This window comes from Perca fluviatilis, chromosome 11, assembly GCF_010015445.1.
Source record: "Perca fluviatilis chromosome 11, GENO_Pfluv_1.0, whole genome shotgun sequence".
Taxonomy (NCBI): domain Eukaryota; kingdom Metazoa; phylum Chordata; class Actinopteri; order Perciformes; family Percidae; genus Perca; species Perca fluviatilis.
Window position 1 is genome coordinate 16,540,310 of NC_053122.1, and position 21,865 is coordinate 16,562,174.

At 38.1% G+C, this 21,865-nt stretch overlaps 2 protein-coding genes across 3 annotated transcripts; one reads left to right on the forward strand and one right to left on the reverse strand.

Annotated features, from left to right (window-relative positions):
- Window positions 1-820: 820 nt before the first annotated feature.
- On the reverse strand, window positions 821-21,854 carry acss2l (acyl-CoA synthetase short chain family member 2 like). Of its 2 annotated transcripts, none has more exons than XM_039815831.1 (20): window positions 21,749-21,854; window positions 12,733-12,956; window positions 12,445-12,602; window positions 12,135-12,330; window positions 10,522-10,613; window positions 10,021-10,124; window positions 8,408-8,480; window positions 8,188-8,263; window positions 6,871-6,955; window positions 6,326-6,463; window positions 5,723-5,893; window positions 5,470-5,603; window positions 3,819-3,951; window positions 3,180-3,236; window positions 2,835-2,915; window positions 2,527-2,635; window positions 2,306-2,374; window positions 1,902-2,078; window positions 1,456-1,530; window positions 821-1,364 (listed from the first exon to the last, which is right to left on the reverse strand). In XM_039815831.1, the coding sequence occupies exons 3-20, from the start codon at window positions 12,566-12,568 to the stop codon at window positions 1,237-1,239; spliced, it is 2,022 nt and encodes a 673-aa protein (XP_039671765.1). In that variant the 5' UTR covers window positions 12,569-12,602; window positions 12,733-12,956; window positions 21,749-21,854; the 3' UTR covers window positions 821-1,236. The 2 variants fall into 2 exon arrangements, with proteins under 2 accessions (XP_039671765.1, XP_039671766.1); XM_039815832.1 differs by lacking the exon at window positions 21,749-21,854 and adding an exon at window positions 21,708-21,731.
- On the forward strand, window positions 13,436-20,119 carry ndufv2 (NADH:ubiquinone oxidoreductase core subunit V2). The gene is made up of 8 exons (XM_039815833.1): window positions 13,436-13,579; window positions 14,611-14,664; window positions 16,632-16,694; window positions 17,259-17,375; window positions 17,525-17,693; window positions 18,138-18,247; window positions 19,721-19,797; window positions 19,928-20,119. The coding sequence occupies exons 1-8, from the start codon at window positions 13,538-13,540 to the stop codon at window positions 20,019-20,021; spliced, it is 726 nt and encodes a 241-aa protein (XP_039671767.1). The 5' UTR covers window positions 13,436-13,537; the 3' UTR covers window positions 20,022-20,119.
- Window positions 21,855-21,865: the final 11 nt, after the last annotated feature.

The following is a 21,865-nucleotide window of genomic DNA, read 5'->3' on the forward strand; positions in this document are numbered from 1 at the left end:
TGGTTGTACGTCGGCTTCTTAGTGTCTCAGACTGGAAAGCCGTGTGCGTTTTGATTTCATATCTCTTGATATATGGAGGGTAAAATATGACCTATCAATAAATAAATGGGTGGGGGGGGGGAGTTGAGGAGGTGGGAAGTGGGGATGAATAGGTTGTTATGGTAACCCTCCTCTGCTGCTGGGGGTGATGATGTAATATTACCCATCGCTCTTTTCTCCTCATCTTCCCCCACGCACACACACACACACACACACACACACACACACACACACAAATACTGTATATTGCTGCATGCATGTGACTTGTAACGGCTTAGAGGAGACAAATAAAATGAAACAAATTAAATCCTCAGACTGTATGTGACTCGACATTTACCGTAAAATAAGAGAGCAGTCCCTGTGAGCTACTTTCAGAACAATCTGCTGCAATCTAATCTCTTTTTTCCTTTTTGAGACCACTGATGCTTGTAATTTCAAAATCCAGAGCACTTAAGATAAAACAACCCTCTCTTCTTCTCTGCATCACTCGATCTTTGTCCCTCATAATCACTGCTCTCTGCTGCACTCAAAGCCCTGTGTGTGTCTGCTCTGTGCATCATTAAAGGACAAAAGGCAGAAAGCTTGTGCAGTAGAGTAAAAAGGGCTTTTCCAGTAAACCATCAGATAGCAGTTGTAGAGGACAATTTCTGCCACATGAGGGGGCCAATCAGCTGCTGAGCTTGAAGGTAAAATGACAAAGGCAACAAAACACTTCATTCTCAGGTCATAGAAATGTATCACAGATTTAAAAAATATACATCAGGCGTCAGTCAAAAAAAAGCTGTGTGCAAAGCTGACTATTTTATTTAAAGATTTAAAAAGAGAGAAAAGATTAACTTCCTCTTACAACGATATGAGACATGAAAAGACTTTTATGAAAATATAAAAGTTAGTAATAGTGTGTCTAGTTTGTTTGACATCTTGGCCCAAATGCAAAGCAACAACTAAATTAAAGAAACTACTTTTTTCTTTTTTTCACATAAAACAACACTTTAAATGTCTCAGTGTCAGTGGTATACATTTCTGATCCCAGCCCCTTCATTGAATCCCAAAAGTGCACTTGCTGATCTGAAACCAGCAGTTTGTAAATGTTTTCATGTGTACTGTTGCATGAGAGAGAGAGAGAGAGAGAGAGAGAGAGAGAGAGAGAGAGAGAGAGAGAGAGAGAGAGAGCGAGAGAGAGAGCGAGAGATTTGTTCAGGCTGCAGCTTCACATCTCTGGCTGAACAGCTCCTCCACCACCTTCGGGTCGGCCAGAGTCGAAAGGTCACCCAGGTCCTTCTCATTGCGTGCGATCTGCCGGAGGATTCGCCTCATGATCTTCCCTAAAATGGATCCAGAGAAAGAGGAGACGGATGTTACTGAGGAGGAGAGTAGAGGAGGATGGGGTTTTTAAAGAGGCGTTGAGCTGTTTACCTGAGCGAGTCTTCGGCAGCGCTGGAGCATTTTGAATGAAGTCTGGCGTGGCGATTGGTCCGATTTTCTCTCTCACTGACAACAGAATACAGAGAAGGAATCAGTGCAGAGCAGAATAAAGCTCGCCTAGACTGAAATTTAAATATAACTAATTTTAATAACATGTTAAAACTGCCTGCTTCCATTCAATGGTGTTTGCAAAAGCATGTCAGATAGTTTGTAAACAATCCAAGCTTTATTTTCACCACAATTTTTTTTTATTTAAAAAAGAAAAGTGCATTGTTGTGTACAGTTACACACTTGTATACAAAACATTTACATATTTACATTACAAGTGTGCTTTAGACACTATAATCTGAACTGTAGGTTGTAAATGTGATAAATTGATAATCCGATATATACTTATATTTCCCTTCTGGGATCAATTAAGTGTTGTTAAGCCTCACCCAGTCTCTTGAGCTCCTCCACCAGTGTGTGGGTAAACTCCCTGCTGTCTTTGAGGCTGACGAAGCAGTACAGACACTCGCCCTTCACCTTGTGAGGCCGACTCACCACCGCAGCCTCCGCCACAGCCGGGTGCTCCGTCAGAGCCGCTTCCACCTCCGCTGTGCTCATCAGGTGGCCTTGACACCAAGACACACAAAGTCATAAGAGACTAAACATAAACATAAAACACAAAGTTTCTGGGCAGGAAATTGAAAGAAAATGCTCTCAAAAGGCTGCAAGTTCAAATGTGTGTGTTGAAGTTATTGTTGTTATATTACATAAAGTCAAAATTACTTTTTGGATTGTAATAACTTTTTTTTTTTAAGGTTTTAAGAAGCAGCTGTACACTAACACAGTAGAGTACCTGACACATTCAGCATGTCGTCTATTCTTCCTGTGATCCAGTAATAGCCGTCTTTATCCCGCCTGCAGCCTGAGAGAGGAGAAAATAAGTTGCATAACCTGCAAAATAGTTTTTATAGCATATTTTTTTCTCTTTCATGAGGCTCTATTTGGTATTTTGGTGAGAAATCAATATGACATACAATCTATGTTGCAGATGGGTGAACTTGAGTGTTGACTTACCATCACCAGTTACATAGAAGCCTGGGAACTTCTTGAAATAGGTGTTCTCGAAGCGTTCATGGTTTCTGTACACAGTGCGCATTATTCCAGGCCAGGGCCTCCTGAATACCTGTAACAAAACACAGAAAACACATACAGAACATGACAGAGGTATTACTGCTAGTACTGCTACTATTGCTGCCATTAATACAAATAATAAACTTTATTTATACAGCACCTTTCAAAACAAAGTGCTTTACATGGGAAAACCATGATTCAGAACTCAAATGAAATTAAATCAGGTAAATAAAAATACAGACAATACTTACAAGATAACCCTCAGCCTCGCCTTCCAGTTCCTCTCCGTGTTCGTTGAGGATTGTGGGCTCTACCCCGAAGAAAGGAAAGGTCTGAAATATAAGATGTGGATTTAATGTGAGATAACTGTTCTCTTATTTAACATCTACTGTATGTTTCTTTCAGCTCATAACCTGGATCATAATCTACAAATAGATCTCCTGCATTGGTTTAGTTACAAAAATACTGACAGATCCAACCCTTCCTTACCAGCATGATTTGTTTGATGATACTCATCAGTGGAGATGCTGGTGTGTTTAAGATTTACATATAAATGTCTGTTTATTTATAAGTATGAGGTGACCAATGTTACTTACAGCAGAGCCTGGTTTCAGTGGCGTGGCAGCAGGCAGAGGAGTCAAAACATGACCTCCCTGTAGAGAAATAAAGTGATATTTAAAGAGGAAACAAAAAATTGTGTGTGTATATATATGTATATATATATATATATACACACACAATATATATATATATATATATATATATATATATATATATATATATATATATATATATATATATATATATATATATATGAGACACCTGCCTTTGGTGTAGGAGACCTGGGTTTGATTCCCACTGTGATACATCAATCAATGTGTCCCTAACCAAGACACTTAACCCATAGTTGCTCCAGATGCGTGCGATCTCTGACATATATAGCAATTGTAAGTCGCTTTGGATAAAAGGGTCAGCTAAATGACATGTAATGTCATTGCAACCTACTAAACTAGGCTTTGTCATTTCCGCAGTCATTCATTTTTATTTGCATCTACATCGTCCAGACATCTAGACTTTAAATTCAAAAAAATCAATGGTGATTCTTAGTTGTTATTTGATGTTTTCAACTTTAAAGTAATTCCTCTGAACTAAACAGCATATGGACCACAATGTATTCTAACCCTCTAAACTGAAGTGAGAGTTAACTGCAGGCAGATGGCGTTGCCGGCACTTACGGTCTCTGTCTGCCAGAAAGTGTCGACCACGGGACATCTGCCCTTACCGACGGCCTCGTGGTACCACTGCCACGCCTCTGGGTTGATCGGCTCACCAACAGTACCCAGAATCCTCAGGCTGGAGAGGTCATACCTAATAGAGGCAGATGAGAAACCTTCCCTCAGATATCTATTGTCTATATCAGGGGTGTCAAACTCATTTCCCAGAGGGCCACACTGGAAAAAGAGAATCCCACCAAGGGCCAGACATGTAGAGTTTATTAACGTGCTTTTGTTACTGCATGTCACTTTTTGTTAAACATTTTGGTAGCTTTTTCCTTCATTTTTTGTTGATTTTGTTCCGACTTTTTTGTGGCTTTCTCAGACATTTGTCACCTTTTTGTAAATTTGTTGCTTTTCTGACATTTTTGTACGCTTTTTGTCACATTTTTGATGACATGAAACCCTAAATTCCTTAGCCATCATAGAATTTAGCAAATCAAGCAAAAACAAAGATTGAGTTTGACACATGTGGTCTTTAGCAACTCTAATTGGTTAACAGACTGTTGGTTGTTTGGCCCTACATGTGTTGTTTTTGTATGGTCTGACTATGAATGTTTCTTCTTACATTACATGTTATTTTCTGCCAAATCTACTACTTCATATTATTGATTTGCTACATACAGACATCAGTGCAAAATTATGCTCTTTTATTCTGACAACTGATTTGTTATTACCTTCACTGGTGGTGTTTTACATGTTTAGTGTTGATGAAATTAAAGCAGTAGTTTGATATTTTGAGAAATATGCTTATTTACTTTCTTTAGCTTTTGTTGAACAGGTGGAAAAAAATGACAAGTTGTGGTTTTACAGTGTCAAACTACTTCTTGGCTGGGCCAGGCTTCCTGGTGTCTTGTCAGAGAAGGGCAGAACCCAGCTTTTTGATTTGATTTATTTAATTGTATCAATAATCCCTTACACAGCTAGCTGTTTCCCCGTTTCCAGTTGTTTTAAACTAAGCTAAGCAAACTGACTGCTGGCTCCAGGTTCATATTTAGCATACAGGCAAGAGAGTTGTATCAATCGTGAGCATATTTCCCAAAATGTCACACTATTGCCTTAGATTTTATGCCATAGAACTATAGCTGTGTGTGAAATGTCTGGTTAATGGTTGTCAACCCAAATAAGCAAAACAGGTTTGGAAAAGGAAATATACACAATCAGTGCCTGTTTCCAAGGTGTGTTTAAGTGTTGTTGTTTTTGCCAAGCTTTGGTGTTGCACTGACAAGCTGATACAGATTCTGAATAGTTATCAAAAACTTGTTTTCTCAAAGCTTTACCTTTGGAGTGAGTGTTGACAGACTAAGAAATTGAGTTTTCCTTGCATCTTTTTTGAGTCTTGTGAATTTAGTGTTGAAAATGCATGAAAAAGGCATGCTCATCATTTATACAGTTTGCTTTCTTCACCTCACCACCAAGGAGTCTGTGAGAACACAAGAAAGAGAGCTTTCAAAAATGAAAGGTGGAAATTTCCATATGAAAGCTGTTGTAAAAATACACGCGAACCACCTATCACACCAAGCTGTGTTTTGAAAGTCAAACTCCTGTTGTAGCTTCTGGAAATCTGAAAATTTCTGAGCTGCTTTGACATTCAGAGGATGCAGGCTCTTACTTCTGCAGCGGTTCCCGTCCGTACTTCATCAGCAGGCGGATGGCTGTCGGAGCTGTGTAGAACTTGGTCACTTTGTACTTCTCAATGATCTCCCAGAACCGGCCAACATGAGGGTGAACTGGAATACCTTCAAACTGGGAAAAACACACACACACACACATCTCTAAGAAGTTCTTAAAAGGGGCCTCTTTGTGTCTTTTAATGGCACTGTGGTGATTTTTAATAAAAAAATAAAAGTCTCTTTCAGACTCACTAGGACACTTGTGGCGCCATTCGCAAGGGGGCCGTAGGTGATGTAGGAGTGGCCGGTGATCCAGCCGATATCGGCGGTGCACCAGTACACATCGTCATGGTGATGGTCAAAAACATACTTGAAGGTCAGCGACGTGTAGAGCAGATACCCGGCAACAGTGTGGAGAACACCCTGTACCGTACACGAGGACAGAAACATGAATGAGGAGATGATTGTTCAGCACGAAGACAGAAGATTGCAAAATGAAGGTAGCTGAAGAGATGAGGTGTGTGTGTGTGTGTGACAAAGACGGAGAAGATTTCATTTTATGATGCTCTGAGCCCTGTGTTTTGTGTAGTAATAAAATATAATACACACAAAACTCGAATGCATTTGTGGTGCTTTCAACTTTCTAGGGTTGTATTTACGCCTTTTAGAAAACCATTAATGCTTCCTACTTCACAGCAGATTATGTCAAAGCCAGCACAGTTAATGCTATTACAGGCTTATCAGAGTAGAAAATAGATCATGTGATACAAAAGATGTGGTTCCCCCCCCGCAAAGCTACTGTGTGTGTCTACTAAAAAAAACTGGTTTGTACATGCATACACCTAAACATCTTACCTTGGGTTTGCCAGTGGAGCCGCTGGTGTAGAGGATAAACAGCGGGTCCTCAGCATCCAGCCACTCAGGTTCACACTCTTCAGGAGAGTCTCTCATCGCCTCCTCCCACCACACATCACATTCTGAGTCCCAGGGGGTCTGAACGCACCAGAACAGGGAACAAATGCCAGACATAAAATCTTTGCACCAAAATACAAGCAGCAACACACTAAGTCAATTTGGAACTGACTGTGATTTACTGTGCCCCTTGGAGGCATACTCTGACTACTAAATTGGAAGAGAACATGTTTTTTAGTGATTTAAAAAAAAAGATTAGATTCAACTTTATTGTCATTGCAAAGGTACTGAAACAACAGAATGCAGTTTAACATCTAATCAGAAGTGCAAAAAGCAGTAATATACAGAGTATATACAGACTTAACAGTAACACATAGAACACATATAGAATGGAATAAATGGTAAGGGGAAAGATATGATTATGCTAGATATATACAGTATGAGCAGTATTAACAGTGTGTAATGAATATGTTTTAAAACACTCCTACCTGTAGTTTGTTGCATGCAGCTCCACTTTTTATCCTGAGTGCATGATGCTCGATGATGAGGCATTTAGTGACACTAGGTGACGCTCTGAGGAAAAAAAAGAAAAGATATAAAAGGCATCGAAACCTCTTCTTATCGCTACTAAGTGGTTTTGGTGGCCTGCTTTGCGTGTATTTAAAAAATGTCAAGTGCCATGTGAGCTTTTGGGACATGTCTTTGTTCTCATATTGGACCAAACGTTTACCAGTGTTTGTGCCAGTTTTCACATGAAAATTCCAATTTACGAGATTTTTTTTTTTTCTCCATCTCATCTTCTTTTGCTAAATTTTTCAACTGCACTTGTCAATTTCATTATATAGATGAAATATTTGTCTCAGAGGGCTTCACAATCTAATTAAAATGCAACACCCTCTGTCCTTTGACCCTTGACTCGTATAATGAAAAACAAAAACTGAAAAAACTGAAAAAGAGAGAAACCTCGGGAAGAGCAACAGAAGAAGGATCCCTCTTAAAACAGACAGAAGTAGCAGTACCAGAAGTACAAAATGGAGAAAATGAATAATAATAATATTAAGTTGGCCTGGCTTGAGTTGTACGTTGTTGCTGGACGGCAAACTTTTTATTTTATTTATTTATTTATTTTTATTTTCTTTTTGTTTGTGAAGAAAAAACATAAAAGACCGGGCAAATACTGAAAAAAGACACAATGTAACTCCTATTCATGTAACTGTAATAATGTAACAATTATGGTTTTGTATTTGTCTGACCAAAACATCAATAAAAAAAAAAAAGTTATGTTCATGTTCATGATATAATATTAAGGTAATAGCGAATATAATAAGGGTTAATCTATAATAAGTGTCAAATAGTTTCAGGCAAACTCTCTGTTTCATATGGAAAATGTGATATTTTAAAGCAAAAATTTGGATTCAGCTTTTGTCTTGGCACATGAGGCTTTGGTATAATGGATAATATATTTTATTTTTAAATGATACCCCTGCACCCCTGATAACACATCTCTGCCCCGAGAGACGAGCAGCTTGGGCTTCTCCGATGAATCAGATCTCCCCATGTTGCCCGGCTACCCCGTAATATGGAAAATCGACAGTGTGTTTCCTCAACATCCTTGATAACAGCTGATAGGGCTTTGCTGTGTGTGTGTGTGTGTGTGTGTGTGTGTGTGTGTGTGTGTGTGTGTGTGTGTGTGTGTGTGTGTGTGTGTCTAGTGACTCGTATGCCAGCATTTGAGTCCCATTACCAGCAGCTAGTGTAAATAATGGCGGATTCTAAGAACTGGTGGCCTTGTAAGCAGGACCTACATTTCCCTGCACTTCTCCAGAGCCTCGTCCGCAATCTGTTTCAGGTTGATCAGCTTCTCTCCTCTATAAACACCATCTGTATATTACAAAGGGATGTAAAGTGGGAGAGTGATGGAGAGACAGATGATGAACCGTGTGAACTGACATGGAGAAGGTATTTAAACACTGAGTCTCTTTTCAACTTGAAAACAATCTTATACTTGAGCGCTACACCACATGCCTGCTGTCACCAGAACACTGCTCTGGGCATCCATGATCCTCTCACACAGAGACTCAGAGGAGAAGCCTGCAAACTGGACATGCAAAGAGAAAGACAAGACAAAATGTATGACCTTCAAAAGGATAATTTGGGTTTAGTACAACTTGTGTCTTACTGTATTGTCCATCATTTCGATTGATAACATTGTACTCATTTTTTTTGACACAGTCACAGGGCAAGAAACATGATAGGTTGTAAACAAGCCAACAGTTCAGCCAGATTATCTAAACCAATCCCTCGCTGGTCAGGAAACGTGGGCACACAACCATTGTAATTATGTGCAAGTCTGTAGACTGTGATGGATGTTAAGCTAACAAGTTGTCAAAAAAATGATCCTCCAACTGCTCATGTTTCTTGTCAGATGCCATTATAGCAGTAATATTGCATATTGCATTTCTGGATCTCTGCAATTAACTTTGTCAATACAATGTTGTATTATTATAAATATTAATGGAAAAAATTAGCCCCAAATTGTAATAAACTGGACTGGACCTTTAGCCCAAAGGTGCTCGTTGCTTTAACAACAGAGCGCTGAGCAAAAATGTGGCAACCAAACAAATTTGGCCTAAACTACGTACACTCCCTTCAAAATCAAAAAATCAAGCTCTGGTGTCTCAGATATGACTTGTAACATTTAAAGCAAGAATACTTTGACGCTTGTGTTCTGGGCAAGGTTAATAGTTCACAGTATAATGTTTCAGTGTTGATGACAGCATTATGAATCACTGAGGACTCTGCACTCAGCAAAGTGTCACTGCATGAGTGGCATTGGCTGTCCTGTCTGGCTCCATCTATGATTTAATTTCATGGCAAGCTAACTTATGATTAACATTAACAGTCACGTGAGAATCCAAGAGGGTGGCACTATCCCAAAGATCCTTAATTTGCTAAGTGATGTTCATATCAAATAAGATAAAAAAGTTGGAAAATGTACAACAATGACCAATCAAAGACAAGGTCGCTGACACTTAAGTCTGCCAAAACAGGCCTTTGCCAGTCATAAAGCAAACCTGCCTTGGAGCAGCCTGAAGATATTTTTAACAAGGCTACTAACCTTTGCATGGATGAGGAAGATTGAGAAGCTAAAATAGTGTTGGCTTCCTTGCAAAGAATGTCTGATGCCTTCCCAAGCTAGATACAGCCAGTAAATGTCTGACCCATATATACCATATATGCAGTTGCTGTCAGTGCTGTGTTCACACAGAGAATAGCTGATAACTACAGAAGCAAGGCAAACACTGTTTACCTACATATTGACTGTCTGCAAAAATGACTTAATTTGAACTGAGATGAACTGAGGAAAAAATACTTTCACACAGATTAGAACTCATGCATGCTTCATATGGGTTAAATGGTACCATAAAACAATGCTGATTGAATCCTGCTTGGAGCAGCAGAGAAGGTAAGGTTTCTCACATAAGATAAAAATCTTGTATACTTTGTTAACATGTTGACATTAAATTATGTTACATATTTATGTAGCCAACCCCACTTTTCTGCTTCTCCAAAAATGGGTGAAACAAAGACTAAACATTGTTGGCATGAAGAAAGGGGCTGTTCATCGTACTACTTACCACAATGGAGTGAACAGCGCCTATCCTTGCACAGGCCAACATAGTGTAAACCAGCTCTGGGATCATGGGAAGGTAAATAGACACCCTGTCTCCTTTTTTTACACCTTAAACAAGGAAACAAGTAGACTTGAGGTTTTTGATAACACAAATCACATCTTGGCCACATCTGGGTTACTTCTCAACTCAATCCAGCAACGGCAATGTAGCTTTAAGGTGAGTTTCAATATGTTGGATATGTGTCAGATACTGTAATGTATGTCAATGGGCATACCGCATAGAACCATATCTGGTGTGTTTTGGCATGCTATATTATTTATTATCATTATGTCCAAGCTGAATTTAGCAATGATTTCGGCATGTGTTGATGTCTTTCTTGTTTTACTCAAACTTTGGACTGCTACAGGTCATTTGTAAGGATCAAGTCATCTCTATTTTTAGCTACTTGGCAATTCATATTTAGGTATTATCATATTATATAGATGTAAGATTTTAGTTTCTCACCCATTTTCTTGAGGACATTAGCACAGCGGCAGACCTGGCTCAGCAGCTGGCTGTAAGTGATGGCCATGTGGTGGTCAGGTGAGTTCCCCTCCCTGAGAAGTCAACACACAACCCAAATATGTTACTGTAATGCAAAACCTGTCTCAGATTGTATGAAGATCTGTCTGTATGTGTTGAATACATAGTGCTAACCAGGGGTTTGGCTTTTTTTTTTATCCTTTTATGACAGACATAAACACCCTCCAGATTCACTGTTCCCTCCAAACGTACCCTCTCAGACAACATAATGTCGTCCTGTGAGTTCTCGGAGTTCACAGAGGAGATAACTTGTTCCCGCTGTTGCAGGGTCTATATTGGGTTTGGATGATTGTCAGGACAGTTGTTTAGAAAACTATGTGGCACAATGTTTCACAGGCGAGCTGGTAGCATTGTAGCTGGTCTCTGTTGCAGGACAGAAGCCAAAACACTCTACAAACTTGGCATCACCTTTATTGCCATGATGATGGTGAAATAAAAGAAACTCTGCACTCATAAATGCAACAGCTAGTGCAAGTGCACATATTTGATTGTCTTTAGAGGTCTTATATGTTGTACCTCTTGGCAAATGTGTACAGTATCCGAGCCAACCAAATTCCAGAAGGTTCCACAGGGTCCAATCCTTGAACTCTTTTATTTAACTGCTAAATGTCCCTGTTAGCTCTGAATGTGTGCATTGAGCAAAGCAATGTTTGGTTGTGTCAACAATTCCCACATTTAAATGAAGATACAATTATTTTTATTTTTTTATGTGCTAAAGATGACTAAAAGTGGTGTTCACCACTATTGCCTGCTGCTGAAAACCCAAAGGGAGAATTATTTGTGCAGTGGGCAGGGAATCAGCTCTAAATCTTGGCCATGTCGGGACAATAATAAGCAGCTGAATATAAACAGGGTATTAACATAGATCACACACTATATTCTCCTTATATTGTATACTAAAAATCAGTATGGCAAACACTTGAGCAGATATATTACATAAGTGTTTTGATGTAGTGCAAACAGCATTGATACCCTTGTGTGTGGGTGATGGCTGGTCTCAACTCTGCCCAGTTACATTGAACATTGAGCTTGCATAACCACTATTTGTTGTTTACTAAGCCTCTTCTTATTGGCAAAACAACATATAGTAGAACCTTTTTGGTGATGTCGAGGGTGTGAGGCTTTACTGTAAGCAGCAAGATACTGAACATTAAAAAATAATTTAAAAAGTTTGGTGGAAGTCAGAAGCTTAAAAGAGTGAGTGAGAAAATGTATGAGCTTATATCCCAAATATTGCAACTGAAAACAATCGTGTTCTGAAAACAATCCAAAAGGCTTATATTGGACTTTATTCATTGGAAGATTCTGACACAACCTGCTGTAATGCTACATTGTAAAATGTGTTGTACCCAAATCACATAAAATCTGGTATAATTTTAACACTGTGTTGGACTAGCTGAGGTTTGCTTTGATGCACTGGGGTCAGCACAGGGGACACAACAGTTGCTATTAACTGGAATACCTGACATACTGCATCTCCAGGCAGTATTTCCCATCAAAGCAAACATTAATAGCGGACAGACGTTGTTGCTTACCAGTAATAGGCAACCTTTTCACCAAGATTCCTCTCCTTCACAAGCCTGTCCAGGACATTATAGCACATGTTGGTTTTAGCCCCTTCCATGCATTTGACATAAATGTTCCCTATTGTCACATCAAAGTTGTACTGCAGCATTGGTCCTGTTGCTGGCTTCTTCCAAAATAAGTCATCAGCAACCTCCTTCCAAAAAGCTGAAACAAAGTGATATTTCAGGTGTTACAGGCTGCAGACAGGGTAGGTAAACACAGAGATATACTGACTACAAGGAGGAAGGAATACATGGAAAAACTGTGTGTTTGACCTACCTTCTGGATTCTCAAGAGACTTCCTGTACAGTGCCAGATAGGAGTTAAAATCAGGCACATGAGCATCCCTCTTTAGGTCATCAGGAGGGTAGTACATTTTGTCCTGGGATTCAGTAACAACCATTGTGAAAGGACAGATGCAGACAGGCCTATGAAATCTGAGGGTGAGTCAGAAAATGGGTTAATCTGGAGTCACTGCTGATCTGTCTGGATCCTCCTGAGTAAAGTTAGAACACTACAAGGCCTCTTGTACTGAAGCAACATAATTCAGCATGCATAAAGACCCACCTCTAATCCCTGAGCTGCAGGTCTTCTTAGGGCCAGGGCAGCCAATCGACTAGCAGGGTTCGGCACTCCCACTTTTTCATTGGGTGAGCCCTCCCTGGCCTGTTGATCGCATTATTTTCCCAAGCAAGGAGGTGGAGAAAGTGTGCAGTACCAGATGAATGCTGGGGATTCATGCAGGCACCAGGAGGTTTGATTTGACACTGACAGGAAGGGTGATGTGTGGTCTGAGAAGAGAGAGAGAGAGAGAGAGAGAGAGAGAGAGAGAGAGAAGAGAAGATAAGAGAAGAGAGAGGGAGAGAGAGAGAGAGAGAACAGCATTTTGTCAGCCAGAAAACAAAATCCCTGATCGTGATTGTAACTAAATATTTTATTACAGAGAAGCACTTTGTAGCATTGTTTTCAAAAGTGTTAAATAAAAGTTATTATTATTATTATTATTATTTATTATTTTTATTATTATTACATTGTATTATTATAATATGAAATAACGTGTAATAAAAATATTTGCTATACTTTGGAATATTTGATCCTAGTAAACCCCGGTAAACATGCAACGTGAACACATTATACCATAATACATTATGGTTAAATCATTGTTAAATCTATGGTTTAAATGGCTTTTGGCACGATTAGTTTTTTTTAATCTCAAATTTCAATCTGGGATCGATTCTGTTGCGCCGCGACTGACGTATGACGTAGAATCTCACGTCAGACCCTCTCAATCGAGCGTCAAAACACTTGTGTTGATGTCGGACGCAGCTGTTGTCCTGTCCATTTGCTAACACATCAAACTTTAAGCCCCAAGATGTTTTTGTCTGCTGCAGTCCGCTCTGCAGTATCGCAGACGGTATGTTTGTGATATTCTTTATGGTTCTGGGTAAAAGTTGAAATGCCATTTTTGATAATTTGGAGAAAGAAATGCTATGACTTCTCACAAGGGCAAGCAGTGGAGGCCGCTAGGCTAGCGTTATGTATCGTTGGGTAACGTTAACGTTAGCATGCTAGCTAATTTAGCTTACTGCTGTTAAACGTGTACAAGGTGAACTTTGGACACTATAAGCAATGCAAAGGAAAACGTACCCTGGACAGGAGAAACTGCGCATCAGAAATAGCTTGATTATTATTATATAACAATTTGATTTTAGATAGAAAAACAAGTGTGAGTTTGGTTGAAAACACGTAACTCATTCGATGCTGTAGCTAGTTAGCTGTGTGTGAGCGCTGATACTGCAGTTGTACAATATGGCAAAGCACTTATTTTAATCACTGCTAGCATTGTGTGGTTTAAACCGGCAATATCTTAAATAGTCTTTTATGATTATCTTGTATTACTAATAATGAGTGACAAAGTAATAAAGATGCAAATTAGTACGTCAAGGATGTATCTATTACTAAGATACGACCTGTAATTTCTACCTCTGAAATGTGTAAATGTCAATGTAAACGGACACATTTGTGTGATTGCGGGGATCATTTATTTAGACATATACCATAAGTATTCAAGTTATGTTTATGCGAGGCCGGGTATCCTATGTTGTGATGTTTTAAGCTTAAATTAAATAGTTACATACAATGAAACGAACAATTATATTTTTTATTTACCAGATAATTGTGTTATGGTTGTTAATTTACAGAATGTCAGTTAATGCGTAGCTATAACAAATATACCAAATTATGTAAAAAAAAAAAAAGAAGTCTTAACACAATGTCTCTGTGGTAGACAATGACAACATCACCAGTTTGTATTTTTCAGTTTAACTTTTCTATTTAAAAAAATAAATAACTTTTCCATTTATTTCGACATAACCACCAAAAGTCTCTCTCTCTCTCTACACTACCAGGTATTTTATCGGTCTACTTTTTTCTCTGTATTCGCAGGTCAGGAGTCTGCATCGTTCTGCTGCACGCGCTGGAGCTGGTGGAATCTTTGTTGTAAGTTGCAGTTTATTTGCCAAAGTCAAGAGATGTGTGTGGTGGTGTTTGTGGCCAGGCTTAATTGTTTAATCCTTGTTAAACACCTCACAATTGGCTTTAAGTGTTGTTGTGTGTCACATTCTGCAGCTCATGGGGTAATATTATAACCATAATAATTATGGTTAGATTGTCATGTTGTCTTTGTCCTTCAGCCAGAAACTGTGATACAAATGTCAAGTTTGGTTAATGGGGCCAGAATATTAGTGTTTTCAATTCTGTCTGGATTATTTTATTCTAGCTATTAAATCAGGGACTGCTTTTACATGGGAAAGCAATGAATTGCTGACATACCAGGGAGAACAAAAATTCACACTGTAGCTCCACCAAAATAGGCAATCACATTTTTCTGGTCCTTAAAACATCCAGAATAATATGCAATATTGTCTAGATCTGTATTACTGTTAATTGTCCTTATAACTGACATCTGTGGTCTTGTATCACTGCAGCCTAGCTGTAATAGAGACCATGCAGATTATAAGGTACACAGATACTTTGTATTATGTCAAAGCATCAGTCCATTTTTTATTTTTATTTTTGTGATGTTACAGTGTAGGGTATATTCATATACAACATGTTAGCTATAGTTTGAAAATGCATTATTTATAAGTTGTTGCATTTTAAATGGGTAAACAAAACCTATGTGGGACTGGAATCTTGTGAAACAGGATTAAACAGGAGGAAGTAAAATCAGCTTTATTTTCTTCATTCTGTGTTCCACATTTGGAAGATTGAAGTCTTGTCCATACAACTTAATTATTCTATATGAAATAGGCCTGTTTCACTCCAGCATTTACACACAATACTGATAACAACACAAACTTACGCCAGTTGAGTTTCATAAACTGTATAAACCTATTATTTAAGGTGGACATATTTGTATTTCTTTCAGCCAATAAAACTAATGTGTAAATGTGATCAATGCATGACTCAGTGATATGCTTGTTTTAAATTTCAAGTTATTTAAAATGAAATGCACAACAAATACAAAAGCAGTTGTTTCAGTGAAAATCTTGGGTCCCTCCAACTCCAATGCTAATTAAATTCATATAAAAAAGAAAAGAAAATCCCAAGTAAAAAAAAAAAACTAAATGAGAATATAAGACAAGACAGAAAATAGTACAACGTAAAAATATAGGGATACAATACTACATAAAATGTGAAATACGGTTACATATATATATATCTATATAGAGAGAGAGAGAGAGAGAGAGAGAGAGTACAGAAGCAGTTGTTTCAATGAAAATCTTTGGTCCCTCCAACTCCAATACTAATTAAATTCATATAAAAAAGAATTATTCGGTTATATATATATATATATATATATATGTGTGTGTATACACACACACACACACACACACACACACACACACACACACAGAGGTTAAAACAGTACATAAAGATAAAGTGACAGTCTTTGGGTAAAGTGACTTGCGATCAGCTCAGAGCTCAAGAGTTCAAATGTCTTACGGCCTGTGGGGTGAAGCTGTCCCTGAGCCTTTTGTGCTTCCATATTTTCTTAAATAATCCCAAAGCTATCAGTTTTCCATGGCTGCTTAATTTATCCTGGTAGCTGCCTTCAGAGGCTATTAGAGCCATGCTGTGCAACAAAAACATCACGTGATATTCTCATGTAATGGAAACATGCCATGGTTGTATTGTCCCTTGATAGTAAAGGTGTTTTTGTTTTTTTGACAATTTTAACTTCAAACACTATTACATTTTACGTTTTTACTTAACTGCACAAAGGATATTTGCTGCTCACAAGGGGGCAGTGTGTGTTACTCACATGGAAGTGGTTGTTGTTGAGTAAATATTAATCCATAATAGCAACTTTACATTTTTGAAACAGGATTTAATATAAACAATTGTACCTCTGGTGTAAACAATGTTAACTGTCATTTAATCCTGTGGTCTTTCTGTTTTAGCACAGAGATACTCCTGACAACAACTCAGATACTCCTTTTGACTTCACTGAGGAAAACAAAAAGGTATGTTGACATCATTATTGAGCAGTAAATTTAGGGTATGCACTGACCAATATCTAATATTTTCCACCTGAATTGGCCAGTTCAGATTTGCATTGCAGACATGCCTATCTTTAGTTTTTTAATGATTATGATAATGTTTTTCGGTTATTAATTATTCTATTGAATTGTATGGGTGTCTCACACACTTTTCGAGCCAGTCTCTGTTTCACTAGTTTCATTCAAATAATTTTCCGGTTTTCAATCTTTTTTTTATCATCTGAAAAGATAAGAGATTTCCCCATATCCACAGTAAAATATGAGCACCTGGTCGTTATTATTAAAACATTGAACCTTCATATTACTATTTGAAGTTATTGTCAATCCATATAATGGTGTCAGTACATCTCTTGTAAATCTATATATTATATATAAAGGTTTATAATATATCTGTGTAGGTAATAATTTTGTTTTGGTTAAATTGGTCTAATTGGTTGAAGTACTAATTGTTGAAGTACAAAAGTGACTCTTATTCTGAACAGCTCCACATTCATGGTAAAATATCTTTTTTCCCCCCTCCCCCTGTAGAGGATTGAGGCTATCATTTCAATGTACCCTGTTGGACATAAGCAAGCAGCCACCATCCCAGTGTTGGATTTAGCCCAGAGGCAACATGGATGGCTCCCTATCTCCGCCATGAACAAGGTACAGGGATTCTTCTGCAATTTGTTTTACAGCTGTGTGATGCCAATTAGAATCCGTTGGATAACATTTATACGAAAGGCCATACAACACCATGTCTTATGTGTCATGTAAATAAACCTCATTGAATGCTTGTAATTGTTTTTATTCAGGTCGCTGAGGTGCTAGAAATTGCTCCAATGAGAGTGTATGAAGTAGCAACATTCTATACGATGTTCCTGCGTCAGCCTGTGGGAAAATACTTCATTCAGATCTGCACAACAACACCCTGCATGCTTTGCAACTCAGACAGCATCCTGGAGGCCATCCAAAACAAACTGGGTAAGAGAGCCATTTTCCATGTTATGGTGGGACACCAATGAAGAGTTGAAAAGGCAGATGACATTTTTTTTTATTGTGTGTATTTGAGATAAACACAATTAGAAACAAATATGTAAATGTCTCTGCAATTCAAACAGTAAGCTGTAGCAGCAAACAAGAAGACATAAGACTGAAATCAAGCCAGACGACTGCTAACCTATTTCAGTCTCTGTGGAATTTAATAAAGCACCCACATATTTGTTTGTTCTTTTAATCAACCAAATAGGGAGGCTATACGTTTTGTTATAACTCAAATATAGTGTTACCACTTTGTAATGTCAGGTAGTGCTTGTAAATGTTTGTAACTGCTTGAGATAAAAGTATTTGTTGTTTGGGTAACATAATCTGCAGCTTGTCAGAGGAGATTAGCTAAATATAAGGCACGTCTCATTTGTTTTTCCACAGGTATCAAGGTTGGAGAGACTACTCCAGACAAGATGTTCACGCTAATAGAAGTGGAATGCCTAGGTGCCTGTGTAAATGCTCCAATGGTCCAGATCAACGACAACTATTATGTGAGTGCTTGACTACTGTGTGATGTAGATGGCTTCAAAACTGAACATTATACCTAAATTAGGTTAAAGCCTGAAATGAGTTTTGCAAAGAATACATCTCTCAGTCCTATTTCGGGAGTGATACCTTTTTTTTTTCCTTTGGACGCCAATGCAGGTGTCTACATTTGTGAGGCTCAAACCAAATAAACGGGGGGAAATGGAAACCAGAAAAATAATCTTGAATGAATAATAATATGGCTGGAATAACAACTTTGTCTTGTGCATGACCTCAGTTTGGAGAAAGATTAACTTTATGAACCAGATGTGATATATAAAAAAAAGCTTGCTTTTGGATTTGTGGTTAACAATGATCTAAAACTAATTCTGCACTCAATTGCCATGGGAAGTTTAGTTATTGCAAGTTAAGCACAAGCGAATGACTCAATAAAAAAAAAATGCGACTGAAAGGAGGTATTTTCTGTAACACCTAATAACAGCTGAGGTGCGATCATTAGAGACACAATAGGTACAATGTGTTAACAACTAGAGTAAGTGGTAAAAAAGGTGGTAGTTTAGCAATTTAGGTGAATAATTAGCTCTCAGAAAGCCACACACTTTTTGGCTATTAGATTAATTCATGCAGCAATTGCATGAATTAAGTTTTATTCAAGATGGTACAGTTTGTGAACAAGCATGTATCTAGTTGTTTAGGGCTTCTAAACCTGGAAAGAAGCATCTTAGGAACAGTAGAGGCAAGATTAGTGTAACTACACAGATATGCCTGTTCAACAGCATGTCTGTTTTTTTGCAATGTAAATGTCTGATTCAGTCTGTATATTAACACAGTAAATAATGCAGTAACTCTGCCCTTTTTTGGTGTTGTTGGATCAGGCTATATAGTTGTAAAACACAACCTTTTGTGATTTGGTTGGGTTTAAAAAATAATCCGTCAGAACCAGCCCTGCTTTGGTTACCTATGTTAAAAATAAATTCAAGTCAGTTATTTGGTTTAACCTTTTTAGCACTGACTTTAGGAGACTCATGTTATTTTGAGGTGGATTTGACCGACAGCTTAATTATCTTTTGTAACGCACTTTAACATTTAGATATTTTGACTATTACTATATCGGATTCAGTTTTGGCCCAGGGCAGAAACATTCTGCATGTCCTTTTGCCCTAGACAACAGTTATTTTGAAATTTTGAAAAGGGTTATGTAGGAAGTCTGATCATTTTGACTGACAGTGTAAAACCTGCTTTATATATCTGGAAAAGTATTGCTTTTTTAGAATTAGCTATAATCATAATGAACTCCATGCAATATTGCAAAATTAGTATCCAAAGTATGGCCTCCTAACCTTCCCCACTATCTTCTTAGGATTGAGTTTAATAGGGATGAGAAGGTGCTCATGCAGATTGAAGGATGTGAAAAACTGTGAAAAGCAGTTCACTATTCTACTTTCTTCTCATTTATCCTGCTTTGTTCTTGTTTCCAGGAGGACCTCTCACCTAAGGACATTGAGGACATTATTGATGAACTTAAAGCAGGCAGAATCCCACCACCTGGGCCTAGGTACATACAGTCATCTTGAATTATTATACTTTTCTGGTTGATCAATCAAAATTAGTTTGCAGAATTTTCTGGAACATTGTAACTGCACCGATTGCATGATAAGACATATTTTCTTTTCCTTTTTCTACAGGAACGGCCGTTTCTCCTGTGAGCCTGCAGGCGGATTGACTTCTCTGACAGAGCCTCCTAAAGGACCAGGCTTCGGTGTAAGACCGGACCTGTAGGCATTTTTGGGCCACCATCTGCTTTTATCAAAAGCCACTTGTCCCTGAAGCTGACATTATGCTTAATGTTGTGTAAATAAAATGTTCATATACCTGTGCTCTAGGTGTCATTGTGTCACTTACAGGATCCCAACAATGACAAGGAAATATAACTGAATTAATTTTACAAATAATACATTTATAATATGGCCTTGACAACAACTACAGCTCTATTAGGCACACTTGTCAATAGAGCTTGAAATATAAATGCATATAAAAGAAACTAGGTATCTTACAGGTATTTTCTGGCATCAATGTTTTTTTTTAAGAATTATTTTGCCATGTCTTATATACATTTATTTGTTAAGTGATGCTATTTTCTGCATTGTACTGTTTTAGCGGACAAAAAGTACTATTCTATTTTGTTAAATATCACCAAGCTTTACCACATGGGGCCGTGCTGTAAAAGAAAAGAAGCTTGTGTCGCAGTTTCCATTGTCAACCTTACTTAAGTGACAGCTTTCTCTGACAAGTTTATAGAGGGTTTCACTTGACTATCAGTTACACAGTACATAAATGCATTTTAAGGAGTCATGTGCAGTTGTGGCATATAAGGCAATTGCAAACGAGTCCATCCCCACAAAACTGAAAAAATGTACAAACCAAAAAAAGAAGACATCCAAATACATATTTCTAGTCTGAATTCTTAATGCAGTGATGTCAAAGATTATTTTAAATCTAGCTTGACTGAATACATATTACAGAAAGGCTTTCTGCAATTCATTCTATACTAACCCAATGCCACTTTGATTATCATTAGCTTCAAATACCCCCCCCCCCCCAAAAAAAAACTAAACAAATTAAGCAATATCAAATTATGAATAATATGCCATGTCATTGTCACTAGTCAAAACTAAATTGGAGAATTTGCTTTTGTGTTGGCTATTCTTGATTTAAATAAAGGTATCAACAATGCATACTCAAAACAATAACGTGGATATTAATTGGAGAATAAGCCTTAATGACAAAATTACCTTAAACTATAGTTATAGTTAAGTTATAGCCATGTAAAATTAATATCTGGACACTCATATTTTTCTAAATTAATCCGGTCAAGCTATTATGATAAACCCTCTTGCCATTGCCTTCAACACACAGCCCCCTTCCAACAACTGCTCCTGTCATTTTAATCCCACCCCGGTGGCGTTTTCGTGTCTAGCCGGTGCCCCTCCCCCACTCCAGTTTCCTCTTGCGACTTTCAGCTTTCGAGCTTGCTCTGCAACATATAATATTATGCACCATGACGCATGCGCGCAACATACACCATGATGCAAATGTCACTGCGCAACCAACTCAAAGCTGGCCGATACAATGAGTTGGCGCCTCGGGGTGAAAGGGGCATTCAGTTTATTAATGAAACTGTCGCCAAATTATTTAGCCATGATCACAAGAAAGAACTGCCATTCCACTGTTAACCTCAACCGTGATCTTCGAGAAAGTTCCCACTAACCGCTTATACATCCATGACCGCAACACACAGCAGCGGAAAAGATGACGTCAAGTGCACATTACTGTTCTCCCTCTCCAATCCGTTTAGTCCCAAATTTACACGTTAATAGCCATCTACAGATGTTATACACGCCACTAGCTGACAAAATGTGAAAGCACAGAGAATATTCTTCACATTAAAGGTGCGGATTTACTCACAGCATCGATAAAACAAAGAGTTAAATCGTTTCCACACATACCCATCTACAGTCTGTCCAGCAGACGGAGACCTTATAAGCTCGGTGGGGCTCAGGCGGTCACGTGACTCTCCTCGACCAATGAGAACGAAGCTTGCATATTTTGCTGGGTTTTTCTCG

Coding starts and splice junctions, on each gene's coding strand:
- ndufv2 (XM_039815833.1), top strand. CDS start 13,538: ATGTTTTTGTCTGCTGCAGTCCGCTCTGCAGTATCGCAGACG. Junction 16,695..17,258: donor TCACTGAGGAAAACAAAAAG/GTATGTTGACAT, acceptor CTCCCCCTGTAG/AGGATTGAGGCTATCATTTC. Junction 19,798..19,927: donor ATCCCACCACCTGGGCCTAG/GTACATACAGTC, acceptor CTTTTTCTACAG/GAACGGCCGTTTCTCCTGTG.
- acss2l (XM_039815831.1), bottom strand. CDS start 12,568: ATGGTTGTTACTGAATCCCAGGACAAAATGTACTACCCTCCTGATGAC. Junction 10,614..12,134: donor GAAAAGGTTGCCTATTACTG/GTAAGCAACAAC, acceptor TTGACTTCTCAG/GGAGGGGAACTCACCTGACC. Junction 5,604..5,722: donor ATGGCGCCACAAGTGTCCTA/GTGAGTCTGAAA, acceptor TGTTTTTCCCAG/TTTGAAGGTATTCCAGTTCA.